Source organism: Hakea prostrata, chromosome 7 (genome assembly GCF_041222555.1).
Source record: "Hakea prostrata isolate BN-2017 chromosome 7, UWA_Hpros_2, whole genome shotgun sequence".
In the NCBI taxonomy this organism is placed as follows: domain Eukaryota; kingdom Viridiplantae; phylum Streptophyta; class Magnoliopsida; order Proteales; family Proteaceae; genus Hakea; species Hakea prostrata.
Window position 1 is genome coordinate 13,189,297 of NC_142606.1, and position 19,430 is coordinate 13,208,726.

A 19,430-nucleotide genomic window follows, 5' to 3' on the forward strand; every position below is an offset into this window, starting at 1 on the left:
TCTGGTTAGCATTTTCGATCCAAAATATTAGGCCACCCATCTGATTGCTATGTTTTGCAAACTCAATGCAGGCTTGACTGTGAGAGGATGACCAGAGGAATGATTCAAACCACCTCTTTCTGGACCCATAATATGATGATGGTTTTGCTTGCAAGCTCACATTGATGGCTTACACAAAAGAACACATGGTGGTGGTCCTTTGAATATAAAGAAAGGAAAACGAAAAAGTAGTTCTGGAAACAACCGAAATTTTCCTTCAGTATCTGAACAAGATAACGATTCAAGCCTGGGCATAGATCAATTCCTGAAAACATATTTGTAATGCAGAATCTGTATATTGGAAAAGAAAGGAGGAAAGGTTCAAACAAGATCCATCAGTTTTCAAGTGCCCATGAACCAAAACCACTTGCTGGGTGGGAGTGTGGGACTAGGACAGCTGCATTAAACTTTCTAATGATTATCATGCTCATCATGCTCTTTAGTCCCAACCATTTCTGGATCTACCAAATCGCATTCCACCAGATGCCACAAGGAAATATTCTAACTACATTCTATTCAATACTGCATTGAAAGGCATCCAACAGAATCATTGTCTCCCTGAAAATTGAGACATGGGATTACTACAATATCCATACAGCTGTTTACATCATTGCCAAGTGGATGGACATACAGGTGAAATAGATCTCAAATTTATCTTCTCCAAAAGCAAGCCTAGGAAATTTTTTATTCCATTTAAAAAAAAAAAATTTGGGTGAGAAAAGTATCAAGTGCAAGACAAGATCATCATCGAGCAGAAAGAAACAAAGATTAAAACAATAGAAACCATGCAACTTCCTTCTCACCACCAAAGCAAGCTGAGTCCAACCAGGTTGTAGCAAAACTGAAAACCCTTGCAATCAAGCACTCCCATATTTACAGTATGAGAAAATTAAAAAAAAAGAACAGCCCTTAACTGTGTTGCATGGAATAAGAAAAGGTGAAAATGAAACATGTGTGCTTTAACATCAAAATGAAGGCTATAATTCCCAGAGAATGGGCGAGAACAAAAACCAAAAGGCAATCAAACAAGCACAGGGAGACCAATCTTTATGAGGCAAAGTACCCTTCAGTTTCTCTATGTTTCTTTTCCTCGAGTATTCTAAGTGTGGATTTTCATCATCTTACTTTACTAAGAAACGAAATCAGGATATTAGTTGGGCTTGTTTCTTTGTCTTGCATCCCTTTCTTGACATCTTGGAGCTGCAAAAGAAGCATTAATCAGACACAAATTTATCAAGGTTATGAAAACGATGATGTTGACAATAGATGCATACCAAGACCATTAGCTTCAGAAGTTCTCATGATTCGTAGCCTCTTCACAGTATTAAGAAACATCCTACATACAAATAACATGTAAGCATAACAAAAATAATAACGAAGCAGTATCTCAAAGGTAGCCCCATTCGGTCCCTTGGGGCAACAGTAACAGTTCAGGCTTCTGACATGAAGACACAGGTCTGATCTGAGGTAACCGCTTCCCGCCGGGGGGGGGGGGATCAATAGGATAACCACTTCAACAGGACACAAAATTAAAGAAGGTCAAAGACTGGGACAAAAATCCCAATCTGCCTTCTGGATCATGTTATAAACCCCGTGTTTAAGCATTTCCCATGTGTAAGTTTTCATCCCTCATCTCCCATTCCCCCCCCCCCCCCCCTTTCTCAACACGACAGTATGCCAACACCATGTATTTTTTGTTGGCTAAATTGGCAAGAACCTTGCATCTAATTGTTTCCTGAGAAGAACTATCCCAAAATATAAGTGATGCATACAACGATAAGGAAAATAACCAGAAGGAACCAAAACCCATGTGAATCAATACAAAATCCTCAAAAGCAAGCATTTCTAACTCAAAGCCGATCATGTTTGCATTTATAATATGTATATACTGTATATCATGTATTGATTAAATGAATGCATACCCCCAAGGAACATCTCCCACGAGCATCCAATCTCCCTCTTTGTCCTCATAAGTCAGCACAAATTCAGATGATCCATCCAGCAATTTTGAAGGCTTATCCGCTTCCACTACTACACCATGTTCCTTTTCTCCACCTGAACCAAGTTCACAAACTCATTTTCACCATCATACAGAACAGTAAATTGATTTCATAAAAAAGAAAAAATCAACATCGACTCCATCAGCTATTGAATAGTCACAAGAGCATCAATTTTTGCTACTTTTTTATAAGTCAGAGAAAAATAAAAAAGAACAGGTAACAGAGGGTGTCTCAGATGAAACGAAAAATGGACCATCTAACATCGGAGAGCTAGTAACAACCAACTAGTGCTTTAATTTACAGCAGAGAAAGCATTCATTCAGTAACACAGATAAAGCCCGAAGAGATCATTTCTAACGAGTTCAAACCTCAAGATGAACTAGTTACCCTAGCAAGGTGGATGGCATACAAAGTTTACCATCCATAAATGATTACTCATAAGTGCTAAGAGAACTCACGAGCAGTATTAACGGATGTGCTGGGTTTGTGAAACATTTCGTCCAGAGCTTGAGCCAGGGTCTCATAGCAGTTATGAGCATTCAGATCCACCTTTCTTCCAATGGGCACACCATCCATGTTTACCTTCACAAACAGGGAACTGGGCAGGCGCCCTTTCTCCTGAACATTTCCTTTGCTCTTTGTGTTACCATTGTTAGTACCCTTAGCAAGGGCATCCTTACTCCTGTTATTCTCAGGGATGATACGTTCTTCCTCCTCAGCAGATGGGACCTTCAATTGGCTAACCAAACTGTTCATCCTATAAGCCCTTATAGGTGGCCATCCCACAACCTGACTGCTGCCAAGGAGACAGACCAAAAAAAAAAAATAATGGGAATGAATTCAGTTATTCAATCAGCCCAAAAAAATTAACTGAGATAGAAAGAATCCGCAAACTAAGATCCACAAAACCCAAAAATTAAGTAGAATAAGGTACAAAAAGTATGAAAATGGAACAAAATCATATATACCAAACAGTAAGACAGAAGACTAGTACTATAGATACTTGTTCGCCATGGAAAAATTGCCAATTTTATTAGCAAAATTCGGGGATTAGGGGTAATATCGAAGCCTACAAGGGAAAGGAAAAGTTTCAAGAACAAGCGAGGTTGATCTTTATTGATGAATCATACCTGGAACCATTTCCAGATCCAACCTCTTGAGCAACAGAATCAGCAGCTCTCTTGGTACCAGAAACAGGAGTGGTAACAGAAGCATGAGCTCTAGCAGTTCCAGGAGAAGAAGAAGAAGCAGCAGAAGAACCACGAGAGACAACAGAAGGGAAATCCTTAGCCGTCAAGATCCTACCATATTCTCCCCAAGCAGATGGCTTATTAACAACCTTTCCACCAGCACCACCACCACCCAGACTCAAACCCAGCCCAAGCTCGAGCTCAGCCTCAGCTGGATAAGAAGAAACCTCAGACAACATACCCACATAGTCCTGCTCCACCACTTCCGCCTTCGACACCGTCGACATCGACCCATTTCCAGAACTCCCAGAAGGAACTCCTCCTCCTCCGCCACCACCACCACCACCACCTGCTAAACCCAGAACACCTTCCATTAAAATTTCCTTGTTTTTTTCTCCCTCTGTAACAATAAGTACAGTTCAGAGGTTAAAGTAGTTCTGCAGAGGAGCTTAAAAGACTAGAGATTCTGCTTCAAGTGAACGGAATACGGAAAGAAAGAGAGAGAGAGAGAGAGAGAGAGAGAGAGATGGGAATGTGAGGGGTTTAAGAAAGAGTTAGGAATTAAGAGAGAAGAAGAGTACAAACTACCAAGGAAAGGAACAGAGACGAAGCGAGAAGGGACACGAATATCTCTCTCCAGTTACTGGATCGAGAGAGTTGTAATGTGTGCGTGTGTGCTGGGCTGAGCCGGGCAGCAAGAATAGGAGGAATGGTCAGACCGGTCAGTTGTGTGGTGGAGGCATTCATGGTGGTGGGTCCCATGTGTTTGGCGTTGGTGGTGCATTCTCCTCTCCTCTTTTCTATTTTCTTCCTCATCTCCATTATTTTATTTTCCTTCTTTCTCGTCTCTCATTTTCTCTTTTTCATCTCATTTCTCAATTTTCAATTTTTTTTTCTTTTTCTTTTCAGTAAAATTATTCCTTAATTAATTTTTACGGTATCAATTTTACCCTCATTCTTCTATTTTATGCTCTCCCCTCTCACCAATTGTACTTTAGGCTACTTTTGTTTGCAAAGGTGGGGTAGGAAAAAAAAACATATGGGCCCCATGTTTTACTCAAAAGAAAACCCTTCTCCTTTCTTGGCTCCGACAACAGTAGTGAATACCCCGCATATATGATTTCAGGGTTTGTTGAAACTAATTTGTATAAAAAATGGGCTTCCTTGATAATCAATGATATTGACCTATAATAATTTTTAATGTTTAAATTCAATTAATTATTCTAACTCTTATTGCAATAAATATATAAAAATCAGTTTGTACTAATCTTCCCCAGTTCTTATGGTAGATGATTGGTCTTAATTGACATCATTGCATTCTTGTAAGGAAAAGACTCTTTATCGCTAATGGAAGACATAAGGATTCACGGCTCAGTACACTAATTGAGATGATTTATTTAAGAGATAACAAATTTATCATAGCCATATTCATATAAAGGTTTCAACCTTCTTATTTTTCTAACACACCAATGTTAACTATAGAAGAAAGAAGATTTATAGGTATGAAAATATGACTTATGATGCAGCCTTGTATGTTGTATCCAATTGACAAAAAACTTATGGAAAACTTGTATTACCATCCAACACCCTTTGTGTGTGTTCTTGTTGGCCCTGTGTTAGCTTGGACACTTCATATGTGGAAAATTATATTATACCTTTAATATATCGCTAGCTGCCATTCCATTTGATGAAGTATTTTCTTTTACGGTAATCATTATCATCATCTTATACAATTGAGTCACCGGAAAAATCATGAAAGGTGTCTTTATCATGTTGAATTGCATGACCAAAAACTTAACACAATGAGTACAGTTGAAATGTGTCTAATGACGATGATTACAAATATGGACCATCCACACGGAAGACTTCCTATTTCATTCTCCGCCAATATTAGCAAGTTAGGTTTCATGAATATCATAAGCATATATGATTGAGAAAGAAAAATGTTTACAAGATTAGATAGAAGCATGTACATGTATGATGTTCTAGAATTTCATCGTAAAGAATTCACAATATTAGATAGATGCATGTATACATATGATGATCTATTTGAATTCCATCGTAAAGAATTCATTTGATTGTATATTCAAGATGACAGAGGTTTTTTTTGGGTAGATCCTTTATTGATTTCTTGATGAAGACTCTATCGTTCTCAGTGCTTCAAATTAGGTTTATCTAATATTTGGATCTCAATTTTGTCAATGAAAATATAATCAACTGACTCTTTTTTTTTTTTTTGGGGGGGGGGGGTGTTTCCTTAGGGATAAATACTTGAATGCACTGATTGATATTAAGCATCACCAACTTTAATAATTAGGTATTACTCAAAGTTTAAAAGCAATGTTCTTTACTTTTTATTTTTTTCCCTTATAGTGGTAGCTAAAAGCATCTTCTAGTGTGTGATTTCTTCCCTTGCTTTTTCTTTTACAAACTTGTCTGCTTTTAATGGGCCAAGAAGCGTGAAAATTTGTTTTTAAAAGTTAAACATTAAAAAGAGGTACCCCAATTTTGAATTCCATGCACTTACCTTTGCCATCACTTTTTTCTTGCCTTTACCATAAATAGAAAGTGGAACCGGTCTTACTAGATCCGGTTCAAATCAAACCTATCAACTTGAGGAATATTTTTCTTAAAATTCATATTTTTGTCATTTAAAATTTACGAAATCGTGAATAAAGGTCGCTTATGCAAAGGGAGTGGAAAGAACACTCGGTGCCGAAGGCTTTCGCACCAGCAGAGTTTGTGGGAATAATAATACTTTAAACCATGTTCATGAGATTGGACCAAGAAACAAACCCGGTCCAATGGTCAGACCGGAGAAAACTAAAATGATGGTCGGAAGATTAGAATGTCGCGAAATTTTGAAATTCCGTGAGATAAGGAGAAGTTGGTTTTTCTCTCTAATTCTCTATTCTCCATTCTCCCCAAACAAACAAGGAAAGGAGGTGGGGGGCCCTTGAAGCAACAGATTGTGAAGACCAAACCGACAACCCGACATGGTGGGACCCTGTGTCACGTGGCTTATCGTATCGAAGGGAGTGCCACGTCGGCCGACAGGGAGCGCGTTGTTAACGGGGAAACGTGGGGGCCCACATTTGGTTGGTTAGGTCAGAGACAAATCTTGGCAGTTCGATGAGGATATGGTGTTAAATATAGTTTTGGTTGTGGAGGGTTTTGAGGTCCGGAGTTAAGGAAGAGCGTTGGAGTCCGCGGTTGTTGTCTCCCGAGCCGACCGGAACGGTCCGACCTGGTAAGACTCCCGCCATTCTCCATCAAAACCGTACGGCGATGTCTCGAGCGTAGGAGACAAATGTCCACATCATCCTCTTAGGTGGGGTCCACTGATAGGGAGAGGATATATTCGTCATAATGAGAAATCTGAAGTTAGTGGGATTACGGTGGAATTATTATGTGTGTTCCCACGCCTCGCCCACCGTGATTAGTACTTGATGGCACCTTCTCCGTCCGATGGCATCGTAGCCGTACAAGTGGACTACTGCATTATGACATCATCTGACAACCCGACAACACTCCAGCTGACATCAGATCCTCATGTAAGAGTGTTCTTTGCGGATTCCGATCTGATCCAACGGTCGTAAATTCTCATGAGGGGTTGTGTATACTTTGGGATTTTTTTTGGAGTGTTCTCGAGGAATAGTGCTGTCATTATTTCGTCATGAGAACAAAACGAGAGTCATAAATGTTTAATAGGATTTTTTAGTATTAATTCTCATTCTTTATTAAATGATAAATAATTTTAATTTGTCAAATATTTTAATTTTTTTTTTTTTGGTGAAGAGTTGAATTCATTTAAAAGAAAAGCCCCTGGGATACAAAGTACCAATTACATCAAAATGCAAAAGCCAAAGAATAAAAGGTGGGGGAGAAAAAGAAAAAGAAGAAGCCTGAGAAACAGCAGCATAAGAAGCTAATCTATCAGCTACAGAGTTGCCTTCTCTATGAGTATGATTTACAATTAAAACATCAAACAGAGAGGAAAGACTGAAGATATCATGTATGTAATGACTGATCTTCCAAGGTGGAGTCTCTGACTTGTTGTTAATCAGACTAACAACAGCTTCATTGTCACTTTCAATAATTACTTTCTTTAGATTGAAGGAGATAGCTAGCTTCAGTCCTTCTCGAATTGCAGCAGCTTCCATTTGAATTGCTTGTGAGTTTCCTCCTTTACAGTAGAAGGTGAAGAGAGTGTGACCCAAGTGATCACGAGCAATACCACCAAATCCAGCCTGGAAGTTGTTGGAACCCTTGCTGATTGCAGATCCATCAACATTAATTTTGATGAAATGCAAAGGAGGTGCCCTCCATTTAATGCTTTTGAACTCGTTTCCTGATCTGCTATGTTGATGAAGGACTAGATGCTCTGCAGCTGTTGATCGAGCAGATCTCCATATATGATATGGATTACTCACTGGTCTAGAGTAGACAGCATTATTGAAAGCTAACCAAATGTGCCACAACATAAGTAAATGTTGTATGAGTTCCTCCAATGCTGAACTGTTTCTTCTTGCTGAATTTAACCAATGAGAAATCTGATCTATAAGATTTGTGGATCGATTCCACCAACAAATTCTGAGCTTTGACCATACCTGTTTGGCAAAGTGACAATGAAGAAAGATATGATTAGTGGTGGCTCTTTCTTGTGAACAGAGTGAGCAAATATCACTGATTCTACACCCTCTTTTAGATAAAAGAGCAGGTGTAGGGAGCTTACCAGGCAGCAGTTTCCAAACAAAATGAATGACTTTGGGGGGCAGTGGGAGGTGCCATAAGACAAGCCATGGTATTGAAGGACTCTGATTATGATTTTCCGAAAAAAAACTATAAGCTGAAGCAACTGTGAAAATGCCAGTTGATGTTTTCTCCCACATAATTTTGTCTTGACAGCTTAATAATGATAATGGAATGCTGAGAATTTTTTCTGCTAGATCATTTGGCCACCAATCTCTAACTTTGGTCTCATTCCATTTAGTTGTTTCAGTATCTATAAAGAAAGATACTAGGTTAGGTGACTCACCTGGAAGTGGCAGTGGAGCTTGAAGAGTTGGAGTATCTGGGATCCATCTATCCATCCATGGATTGATATTATTGCCATTGCCAACCATATGTATAATGCCAGGTAACATCAAGTCTTTTGCTTTGATAATGGATTTCCAACCCCATGATGCATTAATAGGTGCTGTGGCTTGCAGAAAGTTACAATTTCTGAAGTATTTTTCCTTCATTAATTTGTACCAAATTGATTGCTTACCAATTATAAGTTCCCAAGCCCTTTTAGCTATAAGTGCAAGATTCCACATTTCCATATTTTTGATGTTAAGACCTCCCAATCTCTTAGGTTTACAAATTGTTTTCCAATTGATGGAGTGAAAGTGAGATGGTTTGAGAGTGAGAAAAAGAGAGAGAGAGAAAAATAGGGTTTTTCTAGAAACAATAAATATTTAAAAATAAATAAAATAACCTTTGACTTAAAATTTAGACAAAAATTCCAGCATCAAATAAATACCAACACTTACATAAGGGGACACAAGACATGTCTCAGGGGTAGACACAAAACACGCTTCAAGGGCAGACACAAAACTTGTGCTGTTGTCGCAGTAATAGCATTAAAAGTGCAGAGAAGGTTCGAACCTGCCATTCGGCTCTGCCGTAGAGGCGTACTTGTCAAGCTCGCCATAGAAGAACTTGTACTTTTAGATTGAGTCTAAAACTCGGATAAAACATAAAAATTTACATCAATATTGAATCACATTTAGAAGATATATTATGTTATTACTCTAAAAAGACACATATCCAAAAATCTAATTTCCTATCTCTTATGATCTTATCTTGCCAAGGGAAACAAGTTCTCTTCATTAAAGCTTATTCCAAAAAGATCCAGTCGGCACCCATAATCTTTTATTAACCTTTTGCTGGTCGAAGTCACATCTTACAGAGTAGAGAGACATCAGTGGAGCTTACTTTACTTTCTAAAAAGTTAATCCAGCCAAACGCTTCTGGATATTTCAGAAAGAAAAACAAGTTTATTGGATAACTATGACACAGATCTTCTTTCCATCAAAAGCGAAGAATAGAATTATAGGATGGCTTTATCCATGAAGACAAAATCAAGGCAAGAAGAATGCATTCCAGATGGTTGCTGTGTGTTTGTTTGTGTGTGTCAAACTGTTGTTCAGAGCTGAACCAGGGCCAAAAACTGAAGCTGGTCCAGTAAGGGAAGGCTTGGTTTTTTTCTGTTTCAGTTTCATCTTATTAGGCTTTAAGGTGTCAAGTTGTAGTTTGAATCGTCAAAATTAAACTGCATCAGCTTGTTATATATAGTTCGAACCGATCTAAATTGAACCTTAATGAGTTGTGTTTGGGTTCAGGAGGGCATAGCCACTACCAGCTCGAAACCAAACTACGTGCGTAACCTGTTATAACATGTTTTATAGTTGTACATTAAATAGTGTATGATTCATTGTATTACCACTAGGCAGTTGACATAGACAATCAGAAAAAATTGAGCATAAATTCAAAGATCAAATAGTCATTCTACCATTTGTAAGGGTCAATCAAAAAGATTAAATAAGAATGTCCAATTGAATGTATTAAGTTTGTTATAATTGGGTAAATACTTATCCAATTGAAAAGTATTTCTTTTGCATATCAAACTAAATACCAAAAAAAAAAAAAAGACAAATTTCATGAAAGGAAGAAAAAAAAAAATAATTACATTATCACAAAACAAAAACCCAATTTCAAGACAATCAATCATATCACAAGATAGATATTAAAAGGAGTTTTGGTTTGAGGATTTGTTTTTAGAAGACCATCTGGTGGAGCCTGAGGAATGAGCTTACAATCTCTGTTACTACTTACTATTTGGGTTATTGATTTCTATAGGGTGGGTGGGTTTTTACAACGTGGAATGATTTTTTATTTTTTAACGGAAATTTACCAATAACAATTTTGCTTTGCATGAAATTTTGGCTTTTGTTGCAAGATGTTCAACTATTTTTTTTTCTTACACACCATAAACCATTAGTTAGCTCAAACTCAAATTGCACCAAGCCAAAACCGGCCCAAAACTGTTACTTTGCTAACAAGCCATGTTTAGACTAGGTGTTTTTCAGCTTGATGTTGGTGTCAGGCCCCAACAACTGTCGGGTTATGAAGAACCCACCGAATAGAACAATCAGCAAATAAGAGAAAAGAAGAACACAATAATAACAACTAAGAGAAAAGAAAGACACAATAATATATGGGCAAGAGAGAAAACTCCACTATAAATAAAGAAATATCCAAGAGAGAAGATATTTGGGATGATTAAAGAAGAAGGAAGAGGCATTCTTTTATAGCCTCTTCCTCTCCACATATTCCCACATCAGTCGATGTGGGACTAATATTACAACACTTGAAACCGTAAAACCCAACCCAGAATCAGCCCAAACCACACTGTTGACACCCCTATCGGCCTTCATTTAATCTTTAGGGGCTTCACCAGCTTGAGGCAAATACTTCAGAACAAAATGTTCTTATGGAGGCATTTGTTCACGAGTATAGAGGTCTATGTATCTTTTACACCTTCCACCATTTAGGAAGGGCCCACGGGAGCTCATTGGGGGTCCTGCCTCTGATTAATGTCGTTAGTACTCAGGTGGGCTCCATCCCAAGTTTGCGGTAGAGATGTGTGAGGGGAGCACAGATGTATCCAGACTCTATTCATGTCTACCCACAAGGCAACTTGTAGGGATTCCTCCTTTGCATAGCTTTCTTCCATTTGGTATTCTGTGGCTTCCAAAACATAGAGATGAAGGGAGCACAAAACTATCCAGACTGTGTTCATGTCTTCCCGCAGAGCAACTTGATGGAATTCCCCCTTTGCATGGCTTTCTTTCATTTGGAATTGTCTGTGGCTTCCCAAACATAGAGATGTTTATCTCAAAAATACTGTACATTCTCAATTAGTTCTTGAGAATTTGCATTTTGGGTGGAAGATTATTACCCGATTGAGAGCTTAACATTCAATATCCACAGTAACCTTAATCATTCTGAAAGCAGATTTATATCAATCAAAATCTCAGCAGATCATCATTAAAAAAGCACTAATGTCCAAGACTTCTTGAAATTCCAGTTACTCTGCATATTACTCGGGGTCTCAACAAAATTGTCCTAATGAACATGTCTAGAATTACTGCAATATAGAGCAATCCTAGGTTAAATGATTTTCTCATCAGCGAAATTGAGACCACATGGTCCATGCCAGTTGCACAGAACACTGGAGGTACTTGATATTAAGGTTTTGCAACCTCATCAAAGTATTGATGAATAGTCAATGCAGGGTTGGTAGAATGGTAAGATCCATACTTCTCAGTGAGAGATCATAGGTTCGACCCTTGCGGATGACAAAACACCCACTGAGGATGTAATCGAGGTGCGCAAAAAGTTGGCCCAGATGAACCTCAAATACCAAAAAAAAAAAAGTATTGATGAATAAAGCTTGCATTAGTTAAAAACCATCAATCTGCTGTTCCAATAAATATAAGAAAAACCTCTTGTTATTATCCCCACAAAAATTTTTCACACAAGAATTCAAAATGTATTGATCTTTGATTTACAACAAAATCTTCACTCAATATGTACTCATAACTGATTTCTAACATAAATCTGGACAAGAACCTCCAACCTTGGTAGACAACAAGAAATCAGCTCTTGCTTTATCCTTAGCAAGAAGAAAATGACTAGGAAGACAAAGAATGAAACTGAAAGCATCCCAAATAACAGAATGAAACACAAACCAAATCAAGAAAACTATTGGGATGGTCCCTCTCTCCTCTCTCTAAAAATTGACTTTTAGTCAAAGAACATCTCTCATGTGTTAAATATACCTAAAGGAATGAGTAATTATACATGCAATCACAAGGAGAAAACGACTGAAACACCCCAGATTGGTAATATTGGTGGAATTCTATATGGGAGAGGAAGAATGAAACCAACCTAAATTCTTTCATCACCCACCCAGTTATTCTTCTCCTTGGGTCCAGTAGGTCCTTCCTCTCCAGTAAGTTCCATTGGGATCTTGTCAAAAATGTTCTCCACAGAAAATCTAATGAGCAATGGGAGATGATTAATTATCTTGTCAAGTTCTGTTCGTGAATTATATAGAATGGTTGGACCCCATTCTCTCATATATTGTAACCAGCATGGCTCTGTAACAATTCCATCTCCAAGATACTCAGCTGCGACAATTTGATATTTGATACTTGAATCCACGTAATAGATGCTTCGAGCAGCATCATTCCTCACTCCAATTTTCAGCTTCTTAGAACCTTGAATGTAGCTCCCAGGGTGTGGGAAGCTTGCATGACCATGTTTTGAGGAGTAAACTATTGCTTTGTTCCCTTCAATAAACTCCAGGTTCCATGCGTCCACCCATTCACCACCGCTGTGCTGTGAGAAGTATATGCTCCAGAGCTCACCAGTGAAGTTGCTTACTCGGAGGGTGAAATGCTCCCAGTCCCCAACATGCTGTCCTATCTTACTAAGTTCAAAATCTAAAACTCCAATCTTGATAGTGGCTGGCCCATTAAAGGGACAAAAGACCCACATCGCAATATCTGTGAAAGTTCCCCCCAAAGCTGGCTTCACATGAACATAGAGTACTGCACTTTCTATGTTGCCACATTTAACACTACTACGGCGATCATCATTTGGCAAGTCTATCCAATATTCCCCATCATTACTGCCGCCATTTGGAAGGTTTGAGCCACTAGCTTTGATTGCCTCACCATCCGTCTTGCCTTTTTTGTACAACAAGACTCCATTTTTGAAAAACCACGGCACAGAAGAAGGCAAATATATCTCATCTGGATGGAAGAAAACTGTAGGACCATAGTGGTCGATAAGAGCATGGACTTGTTCCAGATTTGGCGTTGCGTGCAGGCTTGAATCAAGGTTTTTCAAGCATGCAATATTCGGCTCATCTCCAGAGCTCCAGTAACTACTGCAGAAGAATGTTCCAACAGGCACACCTTTACCAAGCATTCCTCTATGGAAGGGTCTTGTTTTCCAAACTTGAAATGGGAACTTGGGAGATTTGGAGTCTATACTGATAATTAAACCATTGGTTTCACTGGTCTCAGTGAGATCAGCTCGGACACATCTCACTTCTTCAAGGGAAGGCTTGCTTGGCTGGTTGGTGACCACATGTCCCATAGCTTTATAACCTTCAGGTGCTTGAGGCAACCAAAAGTAACCACATCCATCAGGACTGTTGCCATCCCAGTCATCTGTACTCCAAACTAGTGTATAGTCGACGGGCTTGGTAAGAGCTGGTGAGTCACTTGTGCGGAAAAAATCCCTATCTTTTAAATCAGAATGAACCACTTCTCCAGCAGCAAGAACGAACCCTCGTAAAGGCTGGTCAGCTGTTTGGCAGTAATAACCAAGGCTGAAAAGGCCATCTGGGATTTCTATGGGTTTATAGAACACAGCACCTTTTCTGCTATCATTCAATGAACTGTAGCTCCAAACAATCTCAAACTTGGTAATTTGAGCAACTTCAATTTCTCCCAAACAAAGTCTTTGGCTTGCAAAACCTCGACCTAGAAAAATAAATTACTTCAACATGGGCAAAGTAACTCATTTAAAAGAAAAATGAAAACATGGAATTAACAAGACTGGCAAGCCAAGATCCTTATGATATATAAGCAGAGTATGCTCAGCAGTGGATTGTGTTCTGTTGGGTTTGAATAATATCATCATCAAGACATGCATACGGGAGAACAATCTGCAGCCTAACATAATCCATGAACTAAAAAGCTCAAAAACCCAAGTTCAATGTGGCTTGTCTATAAAACAGGACAAAGATGACTTGATCACAGGAACAACCTACATAATCAGCCATTCAGAGATTATCAAGTGAAAAAAAGAAAAAATGTAAAAAGAAAGGAAGAAGAAAAAACTAAGACTGTACAATACCCTCAGATATTCATATCCCATTTACCTGTCAAAAACTAAATCAATTCCAGAAGAACTAAGTAAGCAACTCCAACTCAAAGAAAATCCATTTATTAATTGGCTACAACTGAAAATTGATCAGAATCCAATTATGGTAGCCTGGACCACAAACAGCTTCATATCTGGGCTGGAGGTGGACTACAACAGGATTGGCCCCCCAATTTATACTAGAAAAAAGCGAAGCCGGGGGGGGGGGGGAAGAAGAACTATGAACCTTGAGGAATAAGGCTCTCTTTGCATGATTTTCATTTTCGACTCTTTTCCATTTTTCAGCATCAGTACAAAAAATCATTTTGGGCCAAAATATAAAAGACATTTGGTATTCAATTGGTAAAATAAATTTTTTACTAAAAAGTACGTTTGGCATATCTCTGAAAAATTATTTTTTTATAAGTTTTAAAACTTGTATAGAAAAAAGATACATAAATCCGCTCCTACCATGAAGTGTGGGTCATTTATGATAGTCTTCCCTAAATTACCTAATCCTTTTTTGATTAAAAATAAACCATGCCGCTAAAGTAGAAGAACACGCCACAAAGATGGAGGAAACACGTCAGAGAGGCGAAAATAGCGCTACATTGTGAAAAAGAACATGCTTCGTTAGAGTGAAGATTGAATTTCAAGACGGTTGCGAGAGAAATAGGGCAAAAGGATGAAGGTTTTCAGATAACTCAATTCCTGTGAATTACAAGCTACCCAAAGTTAATTCTATTATGTAGTATCTAATCATATTCTTCACCTAAATGCTACCAATTCAGGTCCTCAAGACATCGAAGACCCTTTGCGTTTCTTGCTAAAGGGATTCTTTTTATTTTTTGGTAATCTACTAAAGGGATTTTTAGAAAGCACCGAAGGAAAGGGTTTTTTGTGATACCCTCATGGGCTCCTCAAATTCAAGTGCTTAGCCATGTCTTGACCTGCGGGTTTGTTACCCATTGTCATTGGGACTCAACCTTGGAGAGCGTGGCTTATGGGGTACCATTGATTACTTGGCCATTCCATGCAGAACAAAGGATGAATGCTGTACCGCTGGTTGAGGATTTGAAGGCACCTTTGAGGCTGAAAGTTGAGAAGAATGGATTAGGGGGTAGAATGGAAAGTGCTAGGGTGGTGAAGTGTCTATTGGAGGGGGGCAGAGGGATGAACGTACGGAAACAAATGGAAAAGGACAAGGGTGTGACTGCTGAAGTTCTCAGTGAAGAGTGATCTGAAAAATAATACTCAAAGGTGGCACATAGATTGAAAACCAAGTGAGGTTATAAATTTCTTTAGACTATCGAATCAAGCCAAGTTAAATTCAAGTTCCTAAAACTCTCAGAGGTGATGTTTAGTCCACAATCTCTGATAATATGTTGTGGTATTTGTTGTTGGATGGTCTGTTTATGTGTTGATCAAGAACGAAATAGAGAAGACTTGACTTCTTTCCTGGTTTTGAAGCAAGAGAAAAACATCTGAAGGTGTGGAGAAAAAGATGAATGACGTCTTGTATTGCAGAGAAAATTTTGGTGAAAATATAGAGGGCTTTATAAAAGAATACGAATTTGCTGTTTTAACCTCACTAATACACATTTGAAGCACATGTGTTTTAAATGCCACTGCAAAAACAACTGAAAACGATTTTCATAGAAAAGTAAAAAACAAGTTGAGACCTATTTTTGGCTTTTGTATTTTATTAACCCCTTTAAAATAGAAATAGGCAGTATAAATTGTACCAAACATGGAAACACCACCATAACTATTTACTTGAGTAAAAAAAAATAAAATAAAACAAAAACTATACCAAAGACTGCCTAAGAGCTGGAATAACAGATGATGAAAAGAATCAAATGAAGGATCACAAAGACACATCCATCATTATGAGATGAAAAAACTTCCCAAGAGCTTTAAAATGACTGATCACAAAATTAAAGAGAAGACCACTGAAAAATTTTAAAAACAAGAAGAGTATGAACATATTGTACTTCCCCTGATAGATTAAAGCTGAGAATTTCAAATTGCCAGAGAGACACCGGAAATAATAAAAAATGTAAAAAGATGCAGGATTACCGTTGCATACTAGTGTAGTTATAAAATGAAGAAAATGTAACATGTATAGTCCATAGCAAAGTGTGCTCATAGGAGGAATATTAACATCAGCTACAAGAATCTAAGGATAGAAGACCTAGAAAAGGAAAACATTCATTACACCTCTTCGTCAATAAATGGTAATGAAGATTATTAAACCCATATCTAAGGATGCAAAAATTTAACAGAAGTAAACAAGAAACAACAATTTATCAACCATTTAAGAAAGATGATCCAAGATGAAAGCTCCTAATTTGGGTATGTGGTCAACAAAATGTGACACACAACATAGACCCCACATTTTTTGATGGGGTTGGATAATCACTTTAATCAGGTAACAAAGTTGCTTAAGTAACATCCTTAAGTTCAGCAGCAGCATGTATACATTTACAATATATAGCAGACCCCGTTCCATGTAAAAAGCATCTAATCCGCAAGAAGGCATCAACTCATCAAAAGCAGAAGTAATCCATGTAAAAAGGAATCACACTTACAGTGATGGAGAAGGAAACAAAAAGGGAAACTTCGTCTCCATCACAGAAAGAAATAAACACAAATGATGTACCCAGGTCTCAAATTACGTTATCATTAGGTGATTACCTCATATCAATTATCTATTGAATCAACTGAATTAATCAACCTATAAACCCTAACCTAGTCAAGCCAACCGATCATGTGATTTAACAAGAAATTGGAAGCAAGAAGAAGAAGAAGACACAGGTGTTTGATGACGGAGTTCGGCCTTGAGCCTACGCCCGGGACTCGAGGGAATCCAACCACTATAGGTTTGGGTGATTACAAACCAAAGAAGAAGAACAGCAAGGAACATATAACCTGGAATACAATGTATCTGGTTCTCATATGACCATCGAACGATCGCCTTGCTCACACGATCCGAAGCCCTATCTTTCCATGATCAACAACCACCTAGAACCATAGGTACAGAAGATCGAAGATGGAAGCCATGAACGAAACCCTCAAGAGATGCTTCAAGAACCCGTAGCAGAGAGCAAATGAAAATCAGAAAAACCGAGTTGCACACCGTCACCCGCGAACCAAAACCCCAGCCTTAATAATAAGACTTGAACCACATGAACCAAAAGAAACCGGTTCGGTTCAATCACTAATAATAATACAAGATTACCAGATTACCCCAACAACAAACAATAAGATTCAAAGCTGTCATGTACCTCTTCAGCCTATATGACTAAGAACCCACATACATAACCAAAAAGCCAAGAACTTGGAAATCCCAATTACTTGTTTAAAACTTGAAAGAGATGAAGAAAAAACTGCCCCAAAATAAACACCGACAGAAGAATAAGGTAAAAGAAGCCAATACAAGAAAAGCCCATCACCAAAATTTACAACATAACTAAAAGATAAGTTTATGCATACCTTCAGGCCATCGAGGAAGGGGGGTCGGCAGAGAAAAAGGCTCCGGTTGAGGAGGAGACGATAAATTAGAGATTCTGCTCCAACAAAAACACTTACACCCAAACATCTCTGAAGTCTAGGAGAAAACGAAGAATATCCCAAGTTTTGCTAATCCTGGAGACTCTGAAAGAATAGTTTCCCAATTCAGATCGCTACTTGCCCTGACTACCTGACATCTTACGGTGGTTTCTGAAGCTTTGAAAGAGAAAAAAATGAAACTTTAAGGCCTCCTCCTCTCTCTCCCTCTCGCACTCCAACAGGGAAATGGAAGCCTGAGAACTACGAAGCAAACGGCTTAAAACCCTTCCGAGAGACGGAGAGAGACGAAGAGTAGGAAGGTGGTGGTTTTCTAGTTGTTGGTTTGTTCATTGTCTGACCTTTACTTTAGCCAAGTAGCTTCTTTTTCTGGGGCCAGCGCCAAGTAGCTTTGTCATCGCCTAAATGCTGATTTTTTTATTTATTTTTTGGTTCAAACCTGAATCCTGAATACTGGATGCTTTCGTCATCTTCTTATTATTTTCTTTTTCAAAAGCTCACCATGATTAGTTGACTCACAATGTGATTCGGCACAACTGCAAGAGTCCGTGATAATCCTCCTTTGATGCTCTATCATCATTATTCAGATTTATTTTATAAATATTTAGAATTTGATTCTCCTTCTGAATATGTGGTAGAAAACATCTCTTATCAAATCTTAATTCCTAACTACAAAAATTCCTAGATAGATTTACCCTAAATTTCCTTTAAAAGGCAATTGAGAGCGACATCAAGAAGTATTAATAGTACTAGATAGATTTACCCTTAATTCCTTTGACAGGTCTTTAGGCCTGTTTTTTTTAGATTTCATCGATTTCAAATCGTACGGAGTTATAATTTAAAAATTAGTGTTGGTGGGTGACCGAATTCATCCAAAATTTATTTGATCGACATGATTTTAATCGTACAGATTGAGCTTTTTTGAATCTCTTCCCCCCAGAACGACAAACATCAGAACAGATTTGAATCTCATTCATGTAACAAAAGTTAACTTTATCAATTCAAGATATTAAATAAATGTAAAATTTATTACCCATGAGGCCATGACTCAAAAAATTAAAATTTTCTATTTGTAATGAGTAAGCCACATGTTAATTTAAATACTTTAAATGTAACAATAATAATAGACTTCTAGAAGGCAGTATGTCTAAGGAGATGTAACTAGAGGGACAGTTTCAAACCATAAAATCTGTGGGCATTTGATCTTTGAGATCAAGAGAACCTTATGCCTCAAAGGTGATACTAATATGGTGTGCAGTTGTTCCCCATCCCTCCCTCTGGGCTCTAGGACCAGCAAATCCAAACTCGATGCATACCTACTTTTTTGTCACATCAACCAAATCATATATTCTCATGTAGCACAGTGTTTCTACTTTCACACCCAAGGTGGTGGAGAGATCCCATGGTGGCACAAACAATCATTTTTCTACTACCACAATAAAACATACAAGAATCCTTCCAATATCTACCTAATGTCCAAAGCACATTACAATGGACTATACTTAGCTTCTAAGGAAAGCAGTGAAAAGAAAATGATTACCAGGTTTTGATGTTTCCCAATAATCTCCTGCTAAACAGGCATATCTCCTCTAAAGATTTGCTTTACTTTAGTTACTATCCAAAAGCAATAAAAATAAGTAGA

General features: G+C 38.1%; 2 protein-coding genes across 3 annotated transcripts; both read right to left on the reverse strand.

Moving 5' to 3' along the window:
- Positions 1–785: 785 nt before the first annotated feature.
- Positions 786–3,873, reverse strand: LOC149009908 (auxin-responsive protein IAA13-like). Of its 2 annotated transcripts, none has more exons than XM_089161157.1 (5): positions 3,170–3,873; positions 2,498–2,835; positions 1,962–2,094; positions 1,314–1,375; positions 786–1,239 (listed from the first exon to the last, which is right to left on the reverse strand). In XM_089161157.1, exons 1-5 carry the CDS (start codon positions 3,601–3,603, stop codon positions 1,190–1,192), a joined length of 1,017 nt encoding a protein of 338 aa, XP_089017283.1. In that variant the 5' UTR covers positions 3,604–3,873; the 3' UTR covers positions 786–1,189. The 2 variants fall into 2 exon arrangements, with proteins under 2 accessions (XP_089017283.1, XP_089017284.1); XM_089161158.1 differs by having other exon boundaries at positions 2,498–2,832; positions 3,170–3,872.
- Positions 3,874–11,389: 7,516 nt separating this feature from the next.
- LOC149009909 (hypothetical protein At1g04090-like) lies at positions 11,390–18,560 on the reverse strand. Its single transcript, XM_089162927.1, has 2 exons — positions 17,714–18,560; positions 11,390–13,836 (listed from the first exon to the last, which is right to left on the reverse strand). The coding sequence occupies exons 1-2, from the start codon at positions 17,817–17,819 to the stop codon at positions 12,230–12,232; spliced, it is 1,713 nt and encodes a 570-aa protein (XP_089019053.1). The 5' UTR covers positions 17,820–18,560; the 3' UTR covers positions 11,390–12,229.
- Between the last annotated feature and the right edge of the window lie 870 nt (positions 18,561–19,430).

What these genes read in the sequence shown, in the direction of transcription:
- LOC149009909 (XM_089162927.1), bottom strand. Translation starts at nt 17,819, where the DNA reads ATGTTTGGGTGTAAGTGTTTTTGTTGGAGCAGAATCTCTAATTTATCG. An exon ending in CCTTCCTCGATGGCCTGAAG is followed by an intron (nt 13,837 to 17,713) that starts GTATGCATAAAC and finishes TTATTTTTCTAG; the next exon opens with GTCGAGGTTTTGCAAGCCAA.
- LOC149009908 (XM_089161157.1), bottom strand. Translation starts at nt 3,603, where the DNA reads ATGGAAGGTGTTCTGGGTTTAGCAGGTGGTGGTGGTGGTGGTGGCGGA. An exon ending in GTGGGAGATGTTCCTTGGGG is followed by an intron (nt 1,376 to 1,961) that starts GTATGCATTCAT and finishes ATTTGTATGTAG; the next exon opens with GATGTTTCTTAATACTGTGA. An exon ending in TTCTGAAGCTAATGGTCTTG is followed by an intron (nt 1,240 to 1,313) that starts GTATGCATCTAT and finishes CTTCTTTTGCAG; the next exon opens with CTCCAAGATGTCAAGAAAGG.